Source organism: Dicentrarchus labrax, unplaced genomic scaffold (assembly GCF_905237075.1).
Source record: "Dicentrarchus labrax unplaced genomic scaffold, dlabrax2021, whole genome shotgun sequence".
Classification (NCBI taxonomy): domain Eukaryota; kingdom Metazoa; phylum Chordata; class Actinopteri; family Moronidae; genus Dicentrarchus; species Dicentrarchus labrax.
The window spans coordinates 18,065,773-18,092,487 of record NW_026136708.1 but is presented as its reverse complement, the minus strand read 5'-3'; the positions used below and the strand labels follow the sequence as shown (position 1 = coordinate 18,092,487).

The 26,715-nt window shown below is 41.5% G+C and overlaps 1 protein-coding gene across 10 annotated transcripts in view; it reads right to left on the bottom strand.

Moving 5' to 3' along the window:
• Positions 1 to 26,715, bottom strand: part of utrn (utrophin) — a 172,725-nt gene that overhangs the window by 86,919 nt on the left and 59,091 nt on the right. For 9 of the 10 annotated variants that reach the window (XM_051407937.1, XM_051407935.1, XM_051407941.1 and 6 more), the window contains 2 exons: positions 26,240 to 26,394; positions 25,909 to 26,098 (listed from right to left, as the gene is read on the bottom strand). In XM_051407937.1, the coding sequence (XP_051263897.1) occupies positions 25,909 to 26,098; positions 26,240 to 26,394 (345 nt within the window). Of the gene's footprint in view, positions 1 to 20,805; positions 21,897 to 25,908; positions 26,099 to 26,239; positions 26,395 to 26,715 lie in introns of those variants that run through there. The other variant, XM_051407944.1, reaches the window with a different exon arrangement.

Sequence of the window (26,715 nt, the reverse complement as noted above, 5' to 3'; positions counted from 1 at the left end):
TGTTTCAGATTCGTCACAATTCGAGATGGATGCTGTGCAGTTAAGTTAGATAAGGATTAGGACAAACAGATAAAAAGTGATAAACACAGAAAAGAGGGGGCTGATATCAGTGTTCCCTCAGATGTTCTTTTTATGATGAGTATTCACAGACACACACGCATGAATGTATCACGCTCACACACATATTTATACTGTCTTCTTTTTAATCTGTAAGTGGTGCCTTTGATCTGCCTCGATGAGGAAACACAGATTCAAAAGCAGCAAGAGCGAGAGATGAAAGGCCTGTCCAATTATGGTGAACTAAAGCGATCCCTAAAATATGCAGTTGTTCATAAACACTTGTACACATTAGTTTGATACGCTGCGTCCGTACGGCAACACATTTACAGCAACGCAGAAGTTAAAATCGTTACGAATACATAAATTAATCGTGTTAATCATTCAAATGCCTACAGACGGCATAGACTGACACATCATTAATACGGAACATTTTGAGTGTGAAGAAAAACACGGCGCCCGGTTAGTCCAGTTGGTAGAGCTGGCGACCCATATACGGAGCGTCTGTAGCGGCCCAGGTTCGAATGCGACCTGCGGCCCTTTGCTGCGTGTCATCCCCTCTCTCTCCACCCACCTTTCCTGTCTCTCTACAGCTGTCACTATCAAAAAGGCCAAAAAGATTATAGCTTACTGACAGCACTTTGGACATACTATAATATATCATATATATATCCTAATATAATATAAACGCAAATATATGTCGCTCATCGTCACAGAAACCATAATCCTATTCTTACTCTCTAATCTCACTGGTTACACTCAACCATATCCCATCCCACTATACAATACCTTACCAGCACACTCTAAGCAATATGAACATACACCCACAGAGCTTCTTACAAATACTGAGGGGAAAAAAGAAATACAATCAACTTCTTTTTAGTGTACTGTAAATAGTTAACTTTCTACTGTCAGCATGGCATCACTTTTATGCTCAATTTCAATGGATTGTTCTTCGTTTAAATGGATTCTGTGGATTACTTGTTGGCTTGTCATCAATTTCATGGTTTGTTTCAAAGGCTTGTCTAATCACTGAGGCTTCTGCTATTACAGCTGTAACATGGAGATGCTTTAAATAGAGCAAAAAGCTGACTTGCCAATGACAACTGAAACAGCCCTGTTTTCAAAGGATAACAAATCATTTTAACAGAAGTAATTCTACTTGTTATTTTTACTGTAAATCGCACATAAAAAAGCATCTGTCGTGCAACAAAAGTCTCAAGCAAGGCTAAGGATATGGTGAACTAAATGCTAATGTTAACATGCTAACATGCTAACAATAACAATGTTAACATGCTGATATTTGGCAGGCATAATAATGTTTATCATCTTAGTTTAGTAGTGTGTTGGCATGAAAACATTTGGTAGCTAGTACCATACACAAATTACAGCTGAGGCTGATGGGAATCCTTATTTTTGCAGGTACTGTGGTTATAAAGCAAAGTAGGGGACATATTAAACTTTCTACTCAATGGTGGTAGCAGAGGATAAGTTAGGGGATTACCAAAGTCCGTAGGATTCATGCTCTTGGGAGCACAAATGTCTGTTCAGAGTTTCATGGCAATCCATGCATTAGCTGTTGAGATATTTCAGACTGAAGTCCTCGGGAGGGATATTGATATCCCTGGTGCCATATTGCTAGCGTAGCTAAAAACCCACAATAAAAATTAAACTGCCCAACTATTGGTTACACTCGAGGCTTAAGCTCATCTACTGAGTGCTCCTTCCAATGGGTAAAACACCATAGATGAAATAACCGTTTATGTCATATCATCATTTTTAACAGCAATGATGAGCTCTTTAATGTAGAACACACTAAGAAAAGCATCTGAATGTTTAATGCAGATCCTTTTAAGTGGCAGTAATATCCATCTGGAGTAAGTGCAAGATGACCGCCAAGATCCATTTTCATGCCTCTGATTTGCATCTATTTAGTGGTTGCGGGTTTGAGCGGTGTCAGCAGCTGCTCACCTTTTGATACCCAATTAACCCTCCTCTGACCTCGCTGTACCCTTAAACGCTGTATTGAGAAAAAGAAATCAGAAGACCACGACTGATTCAAACTGAAAAAAACATTTAGATTTTTGTTTGTTGACTTGACAGATTCAGCAGTCTGCAACAGAAGACTGGAGACAACAGAAGCCAGCCGTAGGCACGGTGGGAACAAATAACTTTATAGTGCCAACACACATACTGTAAAACAGAATGAAACCGACAACAAAGTAAAAGTATAAAGCACTGAGGCTGCAGTGGCTGCACCATGAGACCTTTAAAACTAATTTTATCACACACATAATCAGTGAGGTGTAAGGTAGAGAGAATTAAAAAGTCAGAAATGCCTCAAGTCCAGAAATACTGAGTAATATGAGGTGATTAGTCATCTGTGTGAGGTCTGTCCTGCCACAATCTACTATTGCTGAGCAAAAAAAAGGGTCACAGCAGCAGTACACAGTGTACTGTATATTAGCATATGCATGTTTCTGACTGGCAGTGCTTAAAAAAATAATAATACAGTTCCCCTTTTTTTAATGAAGCCTGAACTGCTGAGCCATCCTGCCTGATGATAGCAGCCTCTGTAATTGAACCTAGTATGTGGCTGAGATCCTATTTTTCCAGGCTAAAAAAAATAATAAAATAATAACATGCTTTGAAGAATCCAGGACATCCTGGTGATAGATGTTTACCACCACGAATCTTCCAACAAACACGCTTGTATTAACTGGGTGATGGCCTTAAACCACGTCAGTTTAAAGCAGAAAGAGCAGTGGACACAAAAAACAGAGTAAGTGAAAAGAACGACTGAGTTACCGCTGACGTCGGAGCTATCTACACTCAACAATCTGACTGAGTGAAACTTCAAAGAAAGAACATTACTGGATTATATTTTTATAACCAAATTTAAGGTTCCAACTCTGCACTTATTTTTTCCATTATTCTCCCCCCCCCACCATGACTGTCATCAGACCCACTTGGAGTCTGACGGCAGGATGTGATTTACGCCTCATGCTTCTCTGTTAGTCCACTTAACCCTGACTGGGAGAGCTGTGATGCAGTAATTGGCTTGACTTAAAGCCCAATCTCTAAATCACGTTGCAAGTAAACTCACAGCCATACGCACGCACACACTGACTCACAGTCTTCACGTATATCTTCTAACGTTTATGTTACTCGCTTTGACCACTTTCCCTGATACAGCACTCTTTAGACACATTAGGATGTTCCAAGGTTTCAAACCTGACACAACACTAATAGCAGCCCATGCTGAGGGGCTCTTTGTCCATCACACACAAATAACAAACATACAAGCACATTTCAAACGGAGTAAATGTACTAAACGCAATGGTCCAGAGTAATGGTCAGCATTACAGAGCTTCTCTTCCAGGGCAGCCAGTATTGATTCAAACTCAAAAGAGGTGCTTTAAAAGCTTTAGGACAAGTGCTGTGAGGCTCATCTTTCTCTCCACTTACTAGTTGTTTTTACAGTTTTTAAACATCGTGGTCCTGCAGAGGCCAAGATTCAGCATTGCAGCACAATGTTGCCAAATTACAGCAAAAATACACCGACAGGGTATGTACTGTTCTCTGGAAATGTCTACTATGTGTAATGTAATCATTAGTCTGACTGATGCTGGCTGAGTTGACTTTTACATTTGTTGGAGTCTCTACCATCAATCTATGAAAATTAAGCAAGAATTGATGACTCTGTAACGTTGACAGGCAGAAAGGAAAAATAGACTATTAGCAATGCGTGCTACTTTGCAACGACCTCCAAACTGCCTGGCACAAGAGACAAGGGCATGGCACAGAGAAAAGTAAAATATGAAAAGCAAATGTAAAAATGGATGAAAGACCTGCACATGGAAAAGACAAACAGAGATGATCTGATGTGACCCACTAGTTTCCATGAGTGATTTTCTTCTACTTACATGGGCTTAAAGCACATTCAGACGTGTCGGTTTATTTGTGCAAATGTATATATTTTTTGAACGCTGTTTGTGACAGGGAGGTGAAGGGAGACAAAGAGACTATGGCCTAATGACAACACTGGCTGAAAAAGCAAATTAAGGTGACTCTTTTGATGGATTCAGTGAGGAAGATAAGTGGGAAAAGAACAGCGAGTCATCTGTATCTTTGGTAGCAGCACAATGACACAATTTAAAAGATAGAGCTTAGTGGGAAATTTCTCCTCCACGTGTGCATGAGTCTTACTCAGGTGACCCCTTCATGGTGTAGAAATGTGTATCTACTGTAATTGGCCAAGCTGTGACTGGAGAAATGAGTACATCCCTGGGATCAAAGTAGGGCTAGTTTTCACAGCACTGTGGTACAGACACAAGGCATATGCCAGTCTCATGACCGAAGGCATAACATCTGTGCCAGCTACGGCTTGTGTAAAAACCCCAGAATAGATAGAAACCCCAGATTGGTTCTGATCTTATAAACTACTGTGAGAGGCCGTATATTGTTTGATCGACTTTTACCTTCTGAAACCATAAACTCTTCTTTCTTTGATGTGTTAATGTTTTAATTCACTGAGCTTGAGTTTTATTTTGCATAAAAAGGGACTTGATTTATTAAGTCTGCCACATATATACACTTAAACAATTTCAGGAAATGTTAACTTGTTAGGGGGAGGGAGTAGATTTCTTGTTGATTTTTGTAATGTACTTTAAAACGGTTATAGTTTCCCTAAGTTGCAGCTTTGGCATATATCAAGAAACAGTAAGTTCATAGACAGGTTAGAGAATGTAGAGTCCATTGGGTTTGAGTCAGAAGTCATAATCATGTTTTCTTTATCTCATATAAAATGCTTTCTACATCTATTCTTACATTGATGAATGTTTTCCGTAGTCTTTCAGTCAGATAAAATTCTATGGTGAAAATGTCAGCTTTTCAAGAATCAGTTGCCTTGTTTGTAGCTTGATGGTCAGGTTTCTAATCTTATTCAATCACAATAGAAAGGATTCCACAAATCAAAGATTAGAGAATTTTCTCATTGTACAGACGAGCAAGCCGGTGATCGTTCAACTGATCTGAAAATATGAAAATCAGCAAGTTAGCAAGTCACCTGCCAACAGAAATATGCAGCACATAATATTATCATAAAGGTCATCCCATAAAACTAGACTGCATCAATAAAACAAAATGCCACAGAAAGGCAGCATGACAAACAATCTCATCTGACTCAACCTTCAGCATCAATGAAAAATATGGGATACTGCAGGCAGAAATGAAAAATAATATCAAATCAATTCAGATTCCTTCTCATTGATACAATAATTACAACACAAAATCTCTACTTAGAGAGGGGATGAGGGGGTGGAAGGTGAGTCCTTGAGTTAGAGAGCACAAAATGTGAGCACAGCCAACTGCAGAGAAGGAATAAAACTATAATCTGTAGCAGGAAAATGGGTTTTTAGTCCGTGTGCTATAGTCTTTATACAGTCTGTAAATGTGCCATGTACACATTCTGTCATAGGAGTGGACAATGAGCCATCAGTGAGTCATTGCCTCATCAGTGAGCCCTATTTTATTGCCAAAATGAAGAAACGACACATACTATCTCTAATACACTAAAATTAGCTAAACTCTAAAATCTAAAAGTTTTTTCTAAACAGTGACTTTCTTTCACAAACATATTGCTACAAATGGGTCTATTTTGGGAGATCAAAGCAATTTTGGACCATGAAGATTTGGCTAAATATACAAAAACAGCTTTCCTCCAGCTAACTTTCTTGTTAGTGCTGGCAGTGTAGCTGTGGGTGTTTTCTTTCTTTCCAAATGGATTTTCTGTGAAATATAAAGCAATCTGAAATTTTTTTCCCGACACATGCACCCATGAAGAGGGAAACATCTGAGATGCTGCTGACAACATTTAAATCACACTTGTAAGTCAAATTTAATCACAAGAGTTTCCAAAGAACACAATTTTTTATCACTGAAACAGAGCCCTCATGGATAGAAAGTAAGCATAAAGTTCCATTAGTATGCATGTGCTGACTTCTCTGACAAACTACAGCATGTTTATTTTCTTAAAATATACTTAAAGTTAATAATCAAGTATAACAAGATTGACTTTTTTTTTTTTAAACTTCTTAATACATATCTTACTAAAAAAGGAAAAAAAGACAACCCATTGTAGGAATCCATTAATGCGTCTGATGCTTAGAATACAATTCATGGCCTCAGACTACTTAATCATTATAAGGGAAGCAGCCACTTATAAATGTCAGTCGAGCATTAACAAGGCACCCAGTACACTCTGTACAGAGGGTGAGGTACAGGCAGGAAAGAGAAAAGCGATGGAAATAGGTAGTTAGAGACAGAGTGTGTGTGACGTCCTAACTGTGCAGCCAATCAGTGTTAGATTAACTAACACCAGTCAGCACCTCCAGGGTTAAAGCCATTTATCAAGCTAGACAAACTAGAAAGAGCGACACAGCAGCCGCGTGCAGGCGCCTGAGTATGCGCGCTAGTTAATTTAAGTACTAGTGAACTGAGCTATTAGGTGATGAGTGACATGTCTATGGAAAAAGTTGGAGGCCTAAATTGGTTTACCACCTGCTTATGGCCCAGGCCTGTCAGTGCAAGTGTAAAAAAAAAAAGAAAAGAAACTTTAAAGTTTAATCTCATACTAATGTTTAAGTCACTGGGGCACATCAGGCCATTCACCGAAAAACCTCGGAAAAAAAATGAAAAAAGTAGGCAGAGATGAAATAAAGCAAAACTGCAGTAATGTGTATGATAACTTGGCACTAAAATTGGAGAATAGAAGTGAATAAAACCCACAATAGCCTGGGAAACTGAGTCATATCACAGACAGTGCCTACGGCCATCTTCCATTACAGTGACTATTTGTCCCCTCCAATTCAGTCCCTTTATACATGCAGTCTCCAGAAGCAATTCAGCAACACAGCACATCAACCCAATATCCTTCATACTACTGGGAATATACAATTCTGGGGTTTGGGAGCCATCCAATCACACTTACAACTGTTTCATATGATGAAATGGCATTGTGGCAGCGATATAACCTGCAATGCCCAAGAGAGCTTTGGCAGGACATTACGATTCAGTGTGAATTCACATCCAAGTACTAAGTGCATTACATCTCGCACAGCTATGGGTTTTTTGTTTTATAACTTTTTGTATTATTGCATTTTTATAACAGCAGCGCAGAGCTGCCTCATTCATTTCCATCAAAGACGAACCCTGGGCAGTGTTTGAGTATTCATCTTGCAAATCACAAGTTGGCCTGGTCAAACATCATCTGCTTAGTGTGTGTACAAACAATGATAACCAGCGGTAAGTGTTCTTGTGTTTGGAAACTTCTGATAGTTCCACACTGTCTCGTTTGTAATAAGAAACCAAAGATCATACACTCAGAAAAGGTTAGCAGGCAAATACTAAACAACTAGTGAAGCCAGATACAATTACTCTAATGCATGCCATTTACTGCAAGACAGTTTTATCATAATTGAAGCCATTAAAATATCTGTACCAGAGATTTGAATGGCTGGGAATTACCAATGAACAGCCTCTTGAAGTATGAATGAGCATGAATGTTCTTCCTTTTAAAACACTTTACTGGCAATTTGGCTTTTTTTTTTTTTTTTAGCTTGACTGACAATTGTCATAAAATTGAAACTTTCCTATAATAGCTAGACTTAACTTGGATTGGTTTCATACACTCAGGTCACTTGTTTCCTGAGTTTCTGCACCCTGTCTCCTGACTTATAGGTACTTCTGATTAGCCTCTGTCTCTCCTCCTCAGGACCAGTTGACCAGTTGTGTCAGGACTCTTTTGTGTAGTCAGTCTTAGTCCCTGTTTGCTGTTATGTAACTGCAACCTTTAAGCAAACTGGCTCTGGCACTTCCACTTCCTTAGCTGTGAGCAAAGTATCTTTGCTTCATGTGTAGGGTAAGATGACATTTCTTATTCCTTCATTATTTTTCCGTTTCATTTCCTCTCGCCTGCCTGCTCTGCTGGTCCTTTTTCTCTTCCAACAGGGAGCCACTGACACTGTCATGGCAACCGGCATCAGTAAATGCTAGCTGTAAAGTACTGTAACCCATACACAATGAAGCCCACACCTTGTTAATGCTCTCACTCTTTTTATACAAACATGACAGGTATTGCCATGGAAAGGTACTGACCCCTCTTTGGATTGAGTTGCCGTCTCCAGTGAATGAGTTTGGATTTTGCTCTTAGGTCGAATAAGATGACTTGAGCATGAGGTCGACACAAATACTTTTACAGCGTCCACAGTCACATGGATGCTGAACCAGACTATTCTGGGGAAGAGGTACCTGAGCTTAATGGCACAGGTCTTTAGAGTACAGAAGCATATTGATGATAAATGATTTAAGAGAGCACAAGACAAGTTTGAGGGCTCAGTCAGCCTTTGAGACTGCCAAGGCGATGGTAAGCCACATACCAACAATAATAGAAAATGTAGGCTAAACGATAAGGCATATAGGTACAAATATGTAAATTATACGTTGTCCTAAATTGTCATATGGTCGCCAATCACACCTTGAAGAGGATGTCCAGATGTTGGTGTGCCCTGTTGGTAAACGACCTCTTGCAACCCCAAATGCTCAGAATCTGCCAAGAAAGCTTAACGGATATAAAACATACATTCAAACATACATTCAAACTGTTCAACTACAGTCACAAGTTTGGGCTGAAGCAAAAATATCACAGCTACAAGCAGCCACCCTTCACAGGGTTTTCTTGGTCACTAGGGTAAGGACCTCAGTTAAACAGGAAAAAGTATTTCTTTGTGCTGAGTCAGTCTGAGCAACTGATTTTGATTCCTCCCGGACGTCTACTACTATTTCAGCGGGCACTTCCAACTGGGAGGAGACCTAAGGCAGACCCAGAACATGTTGGAAGGATTACATAAAAGTATCCCATCTGGCCTGGGAACAGCTAAGGATCCCTCAGGAGGAGCTGAAGGACATAGCTGGGGACACACTAGAGCCACTCCACACACACAGTTTGCTGCCATGGGTGAATGGACAGATAGATGCCTTTCCATTATAAAAAGTATTCTAAACACTTATGTGCAAAACAAATTTTTAAAAAAGCCTTTACTAAAACCACTCAAGCACGTAGAAGAGCAGAACTAATACTTAAGAAACCAGTAGGGAAGTCAGTAAAGCTCTGAAATTGAGCTGGTGAATAAGATAGGGGGGTAAGAATGATAATTATTCAGTTGATAGGCACAAAGAGATGCAGCTGAGCACAGACAAAAAAAATCCCAAAGCACGTACTTTCAGATAGTCGTGACGCCAAATCAAAATTTGTCACACTGTCAGAATGATACTTATGCTGATCTTGAGACAGTAAGCTCCCCATGCTGTCAACAGCCTTTATAAAGTTAAGAATCGATATCTTGCTAACAGGAGACTGAGTGGTACCATTGCTGGAGAGTTAGTAGTGAGTACAGCTACTCCAGGATACTGATGCATCTTCCTGACAAACAGAGAGGAAGACAGACACAAAAGACGTGAAGCCACAGTGACAAAAAAATAACAAGCATTAGACTTTGAGCTGTTTTTAGTATCTGGTCTGTTTTTGCTGTACAGGTGAGAATTAAACTTTGGAGTGGAGTTTGGGCTTGTGAGAAAAGAAAAAAAAATGTTCTTAGAGATCTGATAAAGTTTATGTTTCTGTAAGTGGTGCTCTTTTCTTGGAAAGTCTGGCTATTTCTGCTTATTTTACCGTTACTCCTAAATTCCCTTTATTATGAACAAAACACGGTTGCAAATGGTCTCCTGTGTGTGGACAGAACCGCTAAACTTTTACGAGTTTGACATAACTTGACTGCTTCTTGTTGTCTTGTTCTTGACAAAGGGAAAATGTCAGAGCATATTTCCTCTTAAAAATATATCTGCAGCATTGATATATGCTGTCACAAAAAAAACAGGTTCAAACTAATTGGAACAAACACAAAATCAATTTGAATTCATTTGGATGCAACCCATGTTGCCTCATCCTAAACTATGTCGTATAATTGACATTGTTTCTTTCATTCGTTGTCCCGTTGTTGCTTCATCCGAGTGGAACCATCACAAAAGACATTTTACAATGTCAGCAAACATCCTTATCCATAATTTCTACATCTGAATCCAAAATGCTTCCTCACATTGCTTCTCAGATTTCCGGTGTCACGATTAGCCAATAAGCACAACTCGATACTGAGAGCAACGATGCATGCAAGGGGTCTCGCGGATAGTGCTTTTTAGGAAGGCCCCAAGCTGGAGTTAAAGGGTAAGTAATTGATACAAAAGTACAGTAAAGGTAGGTAGTGTGTGTGTTTGACTGAGTGTGTGTTTTATGACCCACATCCCCTCTGTGAGCTGGGTACTCTATCTCAGTGTGAGAGGGGACATTTAGCAGTGGGGTGTAAGGCCATCCACACTGAGTTATGATCACACACACAGACAGTACGGACTGAAACTAGACAGTCAGACACTGGTGATGTCAGAGGGAAGGTCAACAAGAGGAAGGAGAGCGCCAGATGGATCGAGAGGGTTTGTCGATTGGCCTGTCAATCATTTAGTTGCCATGGCACCGTCTGGCAGGGAGGGGCCTAAAATGGTGCTATAAATAGAGCAAAGTGGGATGGAAAAAGGACAGAGGACAATTATGATATATCAGCCAGGGGTAGAGGTGTGTTCCTGAGTGTGTGTGAGCGTGTGTGTGTGTGTGTGTGTGTGCTCCTGAGTGTGGGCCTGTTTATTTTCTCCCAGAGTGGTTAGTGGTAATTAATGGTCTCTCTCCGGGATGGAAAACATCAATCCAGAATTAAATCTTGATGAACTACCACAAATCGACGAACCTGAGGGCAAACAGAATACACACACAAACACACACACGATTTGCAGCTCTGTCTCGGTGAGGACCGAAAACATAGTCATGCCTTAAACCTTATTGTTCCAACCACAAATCCTAGAATTAACCCTAACCTTGACTCACTTGTTAAATGTGACCCCAAACCAGGAAATAGTACACACTTCAACTCGAATGATCTCAGTTTGGAGGATGTTGATGTGACGATTGCTGTGAGAACAGTCCTCCCAAACACAGGACATACATACACATACACAGACTGACCACAGACCCCCTCATCTCAGAGCAGAGTTCAGCAACCTGGCCGATCCCGACAAAAGGTTGTGTGACGGGTCATGGTTTCGGGCTGTTCTGCTGCGTGAAGCTTTGGACTCGGGTTGGATTCTTTTGAGATGATAACGATAGCGTAACGTGTTGCAAGTAGATACGCAAGGCACACTGGGAAGTGGGGAGAGAGAGACAGAGAATTGCCAATGACCAGAAGAGGCCGCCAATAAAAACCTACGGTGGAGTTATTTCTTATACATGAAAAAACCTTTGCAAAGCATGATATAACTTTGAGAAGTAACAAAAATACAGGCTCTGTCTCCGGTCAGGTTCACGTATTAGATTTACCGTACCAGGTGGGTTCAGTCAGGTCGGGTCTGAAAAGGCGCAGGGCCGGGTTCGGGCCCTGGAGTGATTTATAATTCCTATCCTTTAGCTTCAACCAACGTAATGTAACTCTTTACCCAAACTTCACCGTAGGCCAAATTCTCAACACCCTCACACATAAATCTTAAGTTTTACAAGAGAACACGGAGCTTCCTTTGTATTCAGAAAGGCTTGTCAGCGTTACAGTAAAGGAAATGACCCACATACACACACACACACACACACACACACACACACTTTTAGCAGATTCCTCTCTTGTGTCTCACACATACAGGGTTTTTCAAGGACACTTCGCTGTGAGTCTCAGAGAGATGATCTAATTACTGTCATTAGCAACATCTAATTGGAACTTTAAAATTAAAAGATTAGCTGTGGCGCTAACTGTGCTAACCTATTTTAAGGTTTGACAGAGCAAGAAAGAAAGAAGGCAAGATGAAATATTAGAGAGAGAGAGAGAGAGAGAGAGAGAGAGAGGAGAGAGAGAGAGCTGGACAGAGAGAGCATGCTCACTAGCCCATCACAAAAAAATGAATTTGGTTCTGGGTATATCATTTGCCCCTTTAACCTCATAAATAAACACACAGAGACTATGAGAGGCAGAGGGGAATGCATGGTCTGGCCCTAGAGCCCCTTCTCTACCTTTTGAGCCTCCACCCCTCTTCACTAATTAACAATTGTTTTAATCCTCCTTTAATTCTGCAGACAATTGCACAATTTGTGTGCGTGTTTGTGTGTGTGTTGCACACAGAGGGTCCCTCGCACTGTTCACCAGATTAGTTGAGCTACTCTTCGCCAAGCATCGCCCACAGCGACCAAAGGTAATTGCTTTTTAATTAAGCCCCCGGCGCTAATCCCAACGATATTTAGCAGCCATGAATTGGCACATACACACACATTCACTGAAGAGGTGACAGACTAAAAGAGGGAGACATTCAACAAGACCTACCGGGCTGTAAACTGGACAAATGTGTAATAGGCTTTGTTGGTATTTCTCTTTTGTCCACAGTGGGAAAGCAAAGCAGGCGGTGAAAATGAAGTCGTTCATGTACTGAAGCAATAAATGAATTTTCACCCCATGCCCAATCTGAGAATATCCTTTAGACTGAAAATGAGCACTTGGATCAATTCTGTACCGTGTGTGTGTGTGTGTGTGTGTGTGTGTGTGGGGTTGTCTCTTCAGTGACCCTCAAATAAGCCGTGCAAACCTCAAAGGTGGAAAAAGCAATTGGAAATTTCTATCGACCATTTCTTCTCTTTTGTTCCTGAGTCAGGGTTCCCGTGTCTCCAACGCTTCAACCTCTTTCTCCCCATCTTTTCCACCACCTCTCCATGTCTAATTCCCACTTATTCTCACCTCAATATGCCTCTTTTTTTATTTTCTATCTATCCACACTGTCATGTTTACATTAAAAGAACACACACATGCATACAGGGGCAGCCATTTTCCTATCTGTCATGAAGTGTTTTTCTTTCTCTTCTATCTTTTGCGTCATTCTCTTTGCTTCCCTTTCTGGGAAGCCAGACTCATCTCCTCGGGGATGATGAGTGAAAATGTCCCTCTTTTCAGACATTTGGGTGATAACTATGAAATATGCTGAACCAATGAACACCCACACTTGCAGCACTGTAGTAAATCTAATTTGATTCCTTGTCGCGTCTAACAGCTCTGAATTTCCTTTGATGTCTATGGTCGGACGTGTGAAGGTACCACTCAAGTGGAGTTAAAGCTTATGTTGGACCATCTTTCACAAACATTTTCATAGCTCACGCTGATCCTCTCCTGTCATCTCTGATCTCTCTCTTGAATATCATACATTTGAAGGAGCTGTCTCGTGGCTAATCTTTTAACCACGTTGTGTGAAAAGGACATTTCAGATTTGTTTTTTTTGTTTTACCAAAAGCTGCTCAGCGTAGAAACAAGTCAACAGCAAGGGCTCCTTTTGTCAAAGTTATGATTTTAAACAAATTCTGCTCAATATTTCCATGAAGTGATTCTGACCACCCATCCATACTGATCAAACGCTTTTTCCACACGATTTTACTTAGTTGTAGTTACTGAGGCATTTGATTCCGGCTGTACTCTCCTGCAGATTACAGACTATATATAGCACGATTTATCTTTAATCTCCCTGTGATATAACAGCGGAAACCATTTTCAGTTGCTCTTTGTTTTTGCCGCACCACAGTGTTTACCTCTGAGGGCATGCTCAGTGCACTATCATCTTCCTTTAACCAAGACATACTGCTATTTCCTTCATCCCCCCAACCACCATCACCATGATATCATTTTTTTCTCTTCCTTTCTCTTCTTTTGTGATTGTTTGATCACACAAAACATGTAAATTGAAAGTGTAACTAAGTTTTTATCAAGGTATTCAGATGATTCCTTCATTTCATTATAGGCTGCCAGGCAACATGCATATTTTACTTACTGTAAAATACATAGACTCACAAAAAAAGCTCTGTAGAATCAAAACACACACACACACACACACACACACACACACACACACACACACACACACACACACACACACACACACACACACACACACACACACACACACACACACACACAAAAGCTGTGAAGGCCAACCACATATGGTATGTGAGTAGTGTGTAGTTTGGGTGATGGAAGGATCGGACCCTGCATAATTAGATGTTGCCGTGTCAGAGAAAGTATTTGATCAATGTTTTAGCAGCATGTAACGATCTGCTTCGTAAGTGTGGCTTCAAGGCGGGCTCAAGTAGCATGTAAGCCATCTGTCTGAGACTTGAGGAAAAGATGGGCAGAAGGTTTTAGCAGGACGGGAGGAAAAGAGGGAGAGCATGAATGATTTAAGAGTGGCATGCGAAGAGCAGATGAAGGCATAAATAGAAAGAGGAGGATATGAGCCAGAGCATATGCTAACTTACTGGCTTACTGAGGGGTGGTATTAGGGAAATTGGCACTAAGAGGAGCGATAACAGAAGAGGAAGACAGGTACTGTAAGAGAAGAAGAACGTGGCTTCATACTTCGCAGCTAAAAAAAAGTTTTTTTCTTCTTTGGTGTGATTGTCTTCAAGGTTCGTTAATTGAACAAATACATGCTTGTCTCTACAGAAAGGGCAACATTCAGAAACAAAATGACAAACAAAGACATTCACTCAAATGTGAATAAGAGATTTGAGGAGTGATAAATCAGTGAAGATGTGCACTGCGTCTTCCACAAAAGAGAAGAAATACAAAATTGTTTGGGCTCAGTGCACCATGGATATAAAACACCAAAACACTGAGACGTAGCAGGAGCAGATATTATCTTCCAACAAATGTGCCACTTCTTTTAAAAGAATTAATTACCCTTGACAGGAGAAGAAAAAAATGGCCAGAGGTAGAAGATCACAAAGGAGAAATGGATGAGCATTAAAGTCAAGGTGGGTACACAGACAGGCAAGACAACTCAAGGAGAAAAGAGGAGAGAAGTCACAAGAAGTAGCAGTGAGAAGAGGACAAACCAATATGATTTCTAGTTCAAATCTCAAATAATAATTGGGTCAACTCTCTTTTGATCATTATTCTGGGCTAATGCTATCGATTTTGTCTGAAACGCTGATTGAATGAGGGCCAATAAGTGTTGGAGCGTGAATTACACACAGTAATCTCTCCTGCAATGTGAATTTGTCATATTTGTCAGTGCCACAGATGTATAGACACACAGAGAAAACACAATATGGACTGTGAGTCAGCACTGTGTTTGTGTGCTTATCATAGATATTGGCAGGGTGGGACACTGGAAGGATGCAGAGCTCAGGCCTTGTGCCCCCACAGATTGATTGTCAGGCCAAGAATAGAAGGAGCAGCAAAAGAAAAATGATTGCACCCCTCATTTTATTTCCCCCCACTTAGGTCGACCCTTGATCGCCCCTGACTCAGTGTGATGACAGTGAAGGGAGGGTGAGAGAGAGCTGGAAGGTCAGGGCGACTTCAAGCTGACAACAAAAAAATCACTGCCTCCCGCCTCTTATTGCCTACAGGCCAATGTGGCCACCTTTTCTCTCTCTTTCTATGTTCTCTAGAAACTTTGAACATTCATTTGTTTTAGCAATTCTGCTCTAAACGGAGACATGATCATGACATGGGGACGAGAGAAGGAAGGAGGTCAAAAATCTTGAGATGGAGTTAAATGCATGACTACGGGGTATGTGCCTTTTGTCCACTGAGCCTGCAGGACATCGCAATCTCTACTCAGTGTAATCTGGTGGGGGAAGTCTGGACTGGCCATAGATCATGATGTCAGGTGAGTCAGAGAGTTCTGGTTGAGTCTGCTGTCTGAAAACAAACAAGTCTCCCAGTACAGCTGGGTATTGAACCTCAGTAGTGAGTCTGTGGCATCAAGTATAAAGTGCTTTAAGTACTGGTCTGAAAGTTAGCATTAATTGCTTTGTCTTGTCTTGTTTATATATTATTTGATCAGAGACGTCCTTATTTAAGTTATATCTTTAACAACTTTATGCGTTGTATGTGTTTTTACATTTCTGTCTATATACGGATTAAACAAACAAGATATAACCAGTTAATTTGTGAACTTTGGAAGTGCTGATAAGGGATTTTTTTAAATTTGGGAAGGAGCTAGGCTATCTGTTTCACCCTGCTTCCAGTTAAGCTAAACCCAGATCACTCACTGACCCCAGTATTGAAACATTTCCAGTAAAAGTCCAGCTCTACTTGCCAAACAACTGAATGCAGTAGCCCACACTTTTTCAAAAATGACTCATCATACTAAAATAGTCAATGGTTACTAACCAATATATTAAAAAAAAGTGTTTGCTTGGTGGGCAAAGAAACCAAAACCCAAAAGAATATTTAAATACTTACATTAATACAGACAACTGTGATTGTCTTTTAACCAGTATTAATGCAACCATAATATAAATACACATGTAATTCTCCACTGGTAGCTTTGCGTGCGTTTGCTTCCTGGCTACAAACTGTTTACCCTGACCATCACATGTTGAGAGGCTGGGTGGTTACAGAGCTTTCCAGCACCATAAAGTCTGTCTGATGATAAACCACACAGACATTAGCGGGTTTAGCTTGCTGTCGGGAACTGCCTGAAAGCCACTAATGGAAGTGTGCGCACAAAATCCATCGGTGTAGTGCACAGAAACACCAACACACACATATTAATGGCCTAATAAATGGGTTTACTGGATGTGGATGTGGGAGAAACAAAGAGTAGAGAGAGAGAGAAGGGAGAGATGAGAGGCGGCTCCATTTATATTTACATCTAATAATATAAAATGTAGTTTATTACATATTTCATCTGGTGCCAGGATGGCATTTGTCAATCACACAGCCGGTTTCACCTCATCTCCACCTAACTGAACGGTCACTTGCTGCAGTAACAGCAATTGAGAACAGGAGAGCTGCTTAACTCCGAGCTGTATCAGTGATTTAAGTGCTATTTCAAATAACCACTACTGCCAATAGGAAGTCCATCTGCAGTGATTTACATGTAATGTTGATTGGGAGCAGAATCCCGTCTACATTTTCTTTTATTGTTTCTGTTCTCTCCCAATAACATCTTGATTAATTTAAATGATCTGCATTTATGAATCTGTTTCCACATAATTCTCCCTTCTGTGACTCATCACTCAGGCTAGCTGCGGAGCAAGTGAGTGTGTATGTGTAGTAAGTGTGTGCATGCTTGTGTGTGTTTTTAAATGCGAGAACAGAGAACAGAGAACAGAATGCATTGTGGACCATGTGTGTCTGTAAACTAAATGTGTCTAAGCATGCGTGAAAGAAAATATCTGTGATTTGAGTGTGAGCCAGGTTACCGGGTGGGGAGGTGGGGGGGGTTATCTGCCTGCACCTGAGGCTCCAACTGCTAATGCTAACACTTGCTAATAACCCAGAGGACCCCGATGGAGCGCAAGGACGCAGAGGTCAGACAGCTGGGCTCCATGCCCATCCCTGAGTCACATGGCCTGGGGTTGCAGTGAGCCGCAAGCAAAGGTAGATAGAGTGTGGAGCCCAAAGGCCAAAGTATTTGCGAGATAAACAATAGGAAAGACGAGCCATGACTCCACATTGTCAGTGCTTTAGGGCTGCTTCTAAAGTGGGTTTTGGCTCGACACACACACACACATACACAGTAGGAGCCAATGCCACAGTAATGAGAGTAGGAGGACACTCCTCAGGAGAGAGGGGGGCCCCTTCAGCCAATTCTCAGCTAGTGATTACACACAGAGAGACAGAACAGTGCAAAAGTGCGGAGATAAAATGAACTCTGTATGCCTCAGTACAAACTAACCAGGCATGCTACTCAGAAACACTCTTTACTAGTAGATTACTCATGTCGCAAGCATGCGAGCAAAGAAGCTGCGAGGACACTAGAGAGCAAGGACACAAGGATAGAAGCTGAAAATATGCGTTTAGGGAGTTACAATGATTCAGAGAACCTCATATTTATATCTAAGGCGTTAAGCTGACATCTTTAATGGGAGTGAGTGTGATTCTGTGAGTGGGATGAATACACTGTAAGACCATACACATAATCAAAGCCTTAGGGAATACTGTATAGATGTAAAATTTCCCTAATAGTGTACAACCTCATTAAACATTATTGCTTTGAATTGGGAAAGTGGGAGAAGAAAACAATTTACACACCAAATAATAGATGCAGTTCTAAAAACTGTGCAAGTTAAATGAATTCTGCTTGCAAACACTGCAAAGCTCAGTATTATACATCAACATAATGAGAGCCGTTCAAGGGGCACTCACACACACATACAACAAAAAGCTACCAGCAAAGCACGATTAACAGAAAAAGATGACTAGAAGGTTATGACTCAGTAGATTTTATAAACTTCCCATCATTCATAGCTTGGTGAGCTGGCACGGCGGTCACCATGCTCTATCCTGCCACTGTTCAGACATAGTGAGGACCAATGTGATGGAGGTCAATATGGTTTTGAAGATAAGCTTGGCTTTGCAGCTTAATTGGACTGCCAAGAGTAAAATACAGCCTGCATGTAATATACAGCCTTCATGTGAACCCAAGCCTGATGAAAAGAATAATGTTGACCAGGTCAGTCAGATCAGCTGAATATTATTTATATGTTGTTGTTTTTTTCATAACTTTCCAGAGTATTTCCCTCACTTCCAGTAATTGCAGTGGTTACATTTAGTATTAATCAATACAAATATACTTATTATCCTGAATCAGACAATAGCCATGTGGACTGTTTTAGGACCAGTGCTGTCCTGAAGCAAAAAGAATGGCCGGACCCCAGAGGTTGAGCCCCGAGCAAATCCATCATCGAGAAGTCACTGTTCCAGTCTGGCAGTCAGTGAACGCACCCCAGGGATGCAGGACAAGCCCGGCATCACTGATTCCCCGAAGGGAAGGCCAAACGAAGCTAGAATGACTGATTCAACCCAGGGGAGGGTAATCGAGTGTGGAATGACTGATGCCTCCCGCCGGTAGGGACACAATCCAGGAAGTTCTGGCCTCTAAGGATGCTGAACGGAGCCAAATGAGCAATTCAACTCTGGAGTTGGATAAGTTGAAAGACTGAAAGAAAGAGCAAGTGTTGATTTTGAAGATACTGTTCACATACAGTACATGCAGGAAGGATCTGATTTCACTTATTTTCCCCAGAACTGGTTGAACAAGCAGAAGCTAGTACACCACCCACAAGATAAATAACTGAGAAAGAGCAGGAAAATTATCAATGCCTAATGCTCGGTTTATCGCTGTCTTTCACACTCTCATTTTTCATTTAGGCTCATCCTTGTGCCAACTATTATTCTCTATGTTTTTTCTTCTATTTTCTAGACTAGAGAGGTAAACAAAACCTGTAAAATACAGCAAACAGACTTTACCCATAATCACACTTTACCGAACATACAAAGAAACACTGACAAACTACCAAACATACGCAGTAGAAAAAAGGGCGGAGCACTACAGAGTAATGGATTTGTGGATTAAAGATGGATTAAGTTTAACCACCACATGTTTGTTGAGGCATGATTGGAGCTGGCAAGCAATCAGAAACTAGTCCGATGTACTAGTCTCTCGCACTGTCAAATCTCAACAGCTGGTCTCCCTCTGCCCTCTGACTGAGAGTGGGTCAATGTTGTGCAACGCAAGAGAGACAGCAATGAAGATCAGCGATCAATAATGATCAACAGTGGTACAAAATGACACCAAGTCCCCCCACACACCAGTCGTTGTTTCCTCAAAGGTGAAATCGATAAGAGATGACAAGCGGCTGTAACAGCTTACAGAACGTCACAACTGACTTTGTTCTTCTATTAAACATCAAGAACACGGTCTCTTAAACTCTTTTCAAATTAATATGTGTGGCAGTAAAATCAGCTGTGTGTAATTTCAGGATTTAAATGACTTCATAACAAACTCAGTTAATGACCTTATAACTTGTAACTAAGAGACTTAATTGTCCATTGCTCACTCCCATCAATCCTTGAACCACAGAGGAACTCAACTCTTCTTCCACTAACACAATATATCCCATCAGCATGCCTCTCACAAACATAAACCACAAAAAAAAACCTATATGTATTCACTCAAAAACAATACAACACATACTCTTCTCTGCCTTGTTAGTTTGTTTATGCCTGCACCACTATAGAGTCAAAACTCACTTCAAAACTGGCAGTATGCAGACAAAAATACACACATTCGGGCACACACACACACACACACACACACACACACACCACAACAGGAATGCACAGTTGGAATCATTATTTGTTATGCAGAAAAAGTGCCAAAAGTCCTAAAGTCAGTGTGGTACACGCACACAATATATATATATATATATATATATATATAAACGACATACTGTGGAGGTGACAGAGTCCTCAAAACACCATCGGCTGGAACAGAATGTCTTGACAACCAAATGACTCATGAATAAAAAGACCCAAAAATAGAAGAAAAACATGGATGAGGCAAAGATAGACTACTTGGGGAGCCACTAATTACACTGGAGAAAAAATACACATACCTCGCAAAACTTTGTGGCTATAAGCTGATTGGCATCACACACAAACACAACAGCCTTAACATGAGTAACAATAGTCTCAAAAACAAATCAAAAAGCCTCAAGCAGACTCACACATATACAAGTTTACAACAAATCAATTTAGTAAAAAAAAAACAAAAAAAAACAGAAACTCTCAGTCCTCTAGCCCAGCTCTCTCTCTTCTAGAGTCCACGTACCTTGCAGAGTTTCTGGTAGCGCGGCGAGGAGATGGCCATCCTCTGGAGCCTGTGTAGGAAGACCACCACTTTCTGGAGGGAGGTCCGGACCATGGCCATCATCTTAAGACTGCTACAAGTCTGTAGCAGCCTGCTCCTGGTCCGCATGCTAGCACTGCCCTACCCCGCTCATATTGTTCTCCCTCTCCCTCTCCCTAGCCAGCCGACCAGACCCCAGCCAAGCTGACGTGATGCGCACACACACACACACACACACACATGCACACAGAAAGAGAGAGAGAAGAAAAAAAACACACACACACTGGCAAGCGTACTCAGCTCAGCATGCCCCCATGTTTCGTCACATATACACACACGCTACAAACAGTGAGTGCAGCCTCAGTTATCTCTCTCTCTCTCTCTCTCTCTCTCTCTCTCTCTCTTTAGAAACAGTCACTCTCACACAGCTCTCAGCATGCACACACACACTCTCCCACACACACACACACGATGATGCAGGCGAGCAGGACAAGACGAGACACTCACTTTCTCCTCCACGCGGACATTCACACGCGCACCCCGACTGCAGAGCCAGAAGAGAATCAAACAAATCACTTGTGACGGCACCCTGCAGAGTCAGAAGAGGGTGATGAAGAAAAAGGAAATGAAGAAGAAGAAGAAGGAGAAGAAGAAGAAGAAGAAGAAGAAGAAAAATCAACGAGGAGAGAAGAATGGAAAGTGCCGGCAAGCAGGGAGGAAAGGAGAGAGGAAGGCACGAGTTGCACTGGACGAGAGGAGAAGCTGGTCGTACATACGGCGTTCACTTTTTACTGCCACTGATCCGATCCAGAGAGAGAAAGAGAGGGAATGAGTGAGAGAAAGAGAGGGAGAGGGAGACTGAGTACTCCTTCTGGACCAGAGAGTGAGAGAGAGAGAGAGAGAGAGAGAGAGAGAGCGGAGGAGAATAGAAGGAGAAAGACGGATCAAAAGCAGCAGAGTAAGGGACGAAGAACACTGCCTCTGCCGTGAAGGGAGAATGACATTACGCAAGGCAACCAACAGATCAATGAGTGAGAGACAGACAAAAAGAGACAGCAAAAGAGAGAGCGAGTGAGAGAAAGAGCATGAGAGAGAGAGGAGAGAGAGAGAGAGAGAGAGAGAGAGAGAGAGAGAGAGAGAGAGAGAGAGAGAGAGAGCAGCAGTGAGAGAGAGAGGGACTGTGCGAGAACTGCACAAATGAGATGCACACACACAATAGAGTTACGAAGTGGGAGGAGTTATTTCAGGGGTCCAGAGCTCCTGGAATTAAATGCCCCATTCATTTTCTGCCTTGGCAATGTTAGTGACTGACAGCTGGACTTCCACGGCTTGGATGGACATGAGACTCGCCTGGTTGAATCAAGAGTACAAAAGTCCACTAATTGCATTAGAAAATATCTGTTTATTTGATAAACGTCAGTGGGTACTTAGGTAGATGAATGAATAATAAGGAGCCTTTTCTGATGCCTGTGTCACTTATGCAGAGCCAAACTAAATATTATGCTTTGTAGAAATCCATCACTACAGCGTGCATCAGTTTGGTTTAAGGGTCAATTTTGGATTGGACAAAGTATTTTTAATTCTCTACAGCTCAGATACGAGCCTGTGACTGACCTCCTCTCCATTTGATCCCGGTGTTCATGTGTCTCTATATCTTCAGAAATACTGAGGATATCATTAAAAATGGAAATTTAGAGTGGAGAAAAATATTTCAGACACCAGCAGCTCCTCCTACTGCATAGTGTGTGTGTGTGTGTGTGTGTGTGTGTGTGTGTGTGTGTGTGTGTGTGTGTGTGTGTGTGTGTGTGTGTGAGTGAGTGAGTGTGTGTGAAAGAGATAGGACATGTTTATTATGTGTTGTGTTGGTGTGGCCCAAATGTAGCTTTAAAAAGATTAACTGAGAAGACGCAGGCCTTACTGGAAAAATGCAGATAAAAGATGACGAAAGAGAAAAAGTAGGAGGAATGTAGAGCAGGGGAAGAAGGTAGGAGGGAAAGGTCAGGAGGAGATAAAAGGCTTTTAAGCATCTTTTATCGATGCAGAAAACAGCTAAATCTTTAGAGAATGAATCTGTTGGGAGCGCAAGAGTACCGAAAAGGTGACATCAAGAGACAAAAAGGTGGGAGAAGAAAAAGAGTCAAGTAAAAGCAGAGATGGGTGCACTGCACAAACAGCAAAGGTCATTATAAAGCAATAGTATTACGCACAGGTGGGTATTTTAAACCTATTCGTGTTGTCTAGGACTCTGTTGACTTTTATTTGAAGTGCTGCTGAAAAACACTCTTCTCCCAAACACTACAAGAGGCATTTATTTGAAGTGAGGATGAAAACCTCTGCATCGCCCGAGAGCAGCACGCTTCACACCGACGGTTCCCCCGTAACTGTGACTCATACATTTAAAATGAGCACAAACTGACACACAAACTGTACACAAATGGTTCAGTGTAGCACTACGGGATGCATTACAGCACTAGGTCCCCGCTTGTCCCGTCTCTTTTTAAAGATGAAGGCAGAGAGGAGAAATGAATCTAAACACATGGACAGAGGTAAATTCCTTTAAACCAACACCCAGCTTACCTAACGCAGCCAGATCATCATTTACCAACAGGCTCGTGCACCGATACACACGCAGTCAGTAGGAGAAGGGATCATGATGAGCTTAGTGAAAGAGCTCTGTTTAGACAAGGTTTAACTGGCTACAGTGTCCATTTCAGTCATTCCACTGAGTATCGACTCTGCTTCACAGGGAATTACGAGGGAGACTGAGTGTTTTGTTGGCTCACTCTTAATGGCACTGACAGTACCGGGTCTCAACTAAGAGGTTGTAGGAGGCATGTATGGCTCTGCAGCTCACATTGGTATGGTCAACACACACACACACACACACAGGCACAAATAATAATGCCCACAGCTAAACACTCTGAGCTGGATAAAAGCAGCTCATCCAGCTGTGTGCTCCAGCTTTTCTACTTGATGCCATTATTGCTATACCTTCAAACATGTGTGCACGTGTGTGGCACACATTCCAGTAGGCAAGAAGGACATACAATTCTCTACAAGAATTTGTGGTTTTACAGAGAGCTCTGTGCTGTTTCTTGATGAACAGGAGTTTGCTGCTCCCAACCGCTGTTCTTTACATTATGCTAAACAGGCAATCACCTCCTGCCTCTGGCTTCCATTAAAAAAAGAGTGGTATCCATCTTCTCATCTATAGAGATGCAGGTGCTAATTAATGAGGCGTAATTCTGGACAGAACTAGCTTTCCCCCCCCTTTTTCCAGTCTTTATGCTTAAGCTAGTTAAGCCAATTGCCTCCTGGCTATAGCTTCAGATTTAACAGACAGAGATCAGAGCGGTATCAATACTCATCTCACCCTCTGCAAGAAAGTAAATAACTGTATTTCCCAATATGTCAAACTATTCATTTGACGCCACCACAATTTCTTTTTAACGTTAAGTAGAGTTGGTAAATCTATGATTAGCGCAACATGTGCCAGAACCTCAGCTGAGTTTTGTTCATAATCAATTCAGCCTCTACGGTTGCAGGAAATGTTGGTTAATGTGTGACATTTTTATTTGTCACTGCTCCTAACCACTCACCAACTGTGGTCTTAATATGAAAACAGCAGTCAGAATGACAATGGCTGGTGGCCAAAAACTATGATTGAAGTGACCCCACACACAACAGTGGCAGCACAGTCACTGTGAGTTAATAAAAGAGTTAGGAAGACAACTCTTTATGTCAACACACATCCTCTAAGGCTTGAAATTTCATTACCCTACTTTCTAGACATGAGTGCTATTCATCAATCTTGACTCCAACTGAGACAGAGAGATGGAAATTAGAGGGGAAAAAAGAAATTAAAGACAGTGGGCGATGACCATTTCAGAAAGATGCACTCATATGTCTTTGCGCCAGTATTTCTCGATATATTAGCCTCTGACTGATACTCCAATTAAATTTCTGTTACTCAGTTACTGTTTTACAACATTTATCACACACTTAACCTTTGAGATGACTCTGACAGACATTTTAGGAGTAAAATCCAATAGTATACAGTAAGTGTCCTTTGGAGGTTTGAAAGAGTTTATAATGATGGATTACGTTCAATACAACAAATACAGATCATTGAAAATAATATCCGTTTATGCCCAAAAATCTGAATTGAATGACCAAGACCAAATCCAGCCAGGCCTCCACAAAGAGCTTCAAAACCAAGTAAATTAATCCTAAGAAATCTCTGCGGCCATTCATGCAGTGACTCAGTGTCATTTTTCTCTATAAGCTTGGCCTGTTTTAAAAATAACTGAACACTGGAAATGAGAGTGATACTGTAGCATTCAAGACGACAAAACCAGAATGTTATTATTGGACTTAAGCTTTTTGTTCTGAAAGATACACAACATTGCAGCATTTTCACAGGGACAAGGTCATCACAAGAGCAATAGGAAACTCGGATACACATATATACATCAAATCACCGACCGTGGCTGAAAAACAGGAGGTTGTGCGAATGAAGGCCACTTAATGTATAATCCAAACGAGATGAGGACAAGACCGACAGGCTCAGCATTTTAAAAAAAAAGAGAAAAAGATCTTTAAACTTTACTAGGATGTAAAAAAAGAAATTAGTTCCCATTTCATATGCTGAAAGGGTGAGGTGAAGTGATTTTGGGATTCAAATGTTACATAAAGCATAAGATGATGTGTGTCAACAGATCCCTGAGGGAAGGTCTGGGTAAATGACAAGCTAGTGAGAAGAAGCAGAAACACACACACATACACACACACACTCTCTCTCTCACACAGAATTCCTAAGCAGCATAGGACAAGAGGATCAATGAGTCTCACTCAATGCATACAAGCACTCACGCGCCCTTTGTGCGCCCTCTCATTTACACACTATAAAACCAGCATCTTACACATGGATGCACCCACATACACCCCTGCCTCAGTTCCATTGGTGAAGGATGCGTTAATGAAGGATGACACCGAGATAATAGGCTAGCACCTGTGCATAGATTCACACACACACACACACACACACACACACACACACACAGAGTGTATCCTCTTTAGCCCTACCTCCAGTTGTTGCCTCAGCTCCTTCACATGGGCGGAGTCCTGCGACAGGTCTTCCCTCTGGGAGGCGTCAGCCAGAACGTTGACCGTAGTCTCTGCCTCCTGGAGCCATTTGAGGAAGGACTCCAGCTCCCTGAGAGACATCTGCAGGCCCTTCAGTTCACTGTCCAGCTGGGCGTGTCGGTCACCCGCCCTGCCAATCAATTGACAATGAGTCAAATACGTGACTATACATGCAAAACATTTGTGAGTTTAACAACTGTGGCAGCATGATTCAATACTGGCTGCAATATCAGCCCCTCATGTGACGCAAACTGTATGCACAGGTAAACACCTATTGTTGATGCTGTTCCAGGCAGCGTTGTGTTTATCTGTGACCTCTTTGATCCTCCTGGTGTCATCAGTCGAATACTCCTGCAAAAGATGATTGGACAGCTCATTGAAGGCCGTGACTGTAGCTTGGCCTCGGCCCAGGTCTTGGAGGAACGCCTGTAAAACAATCAACACAGAGGCATTAGGATCAGTGTGACACTGAAAATGTAACAGATGTGACAGCCCTTATGTGTCACTGTAGAGGGGCCCTGTTGGCACTACTTTTTTAATAGTATTTATTTGCATGCACTATGTATTGTCGATGTATTGTTATGGCTTGGCGTCTACTTTTGTTAGACAAACTTCTAGGCAAGAATATTAATGACCTATTATGCAAACTTAATGAAAATTGAATTAAACTTCAGCACTAAAAACACAAAAGAAATCTGTCATTCTACAGCTCAGCCATCTGACATTGTTATTTTAACCTCTACTTAA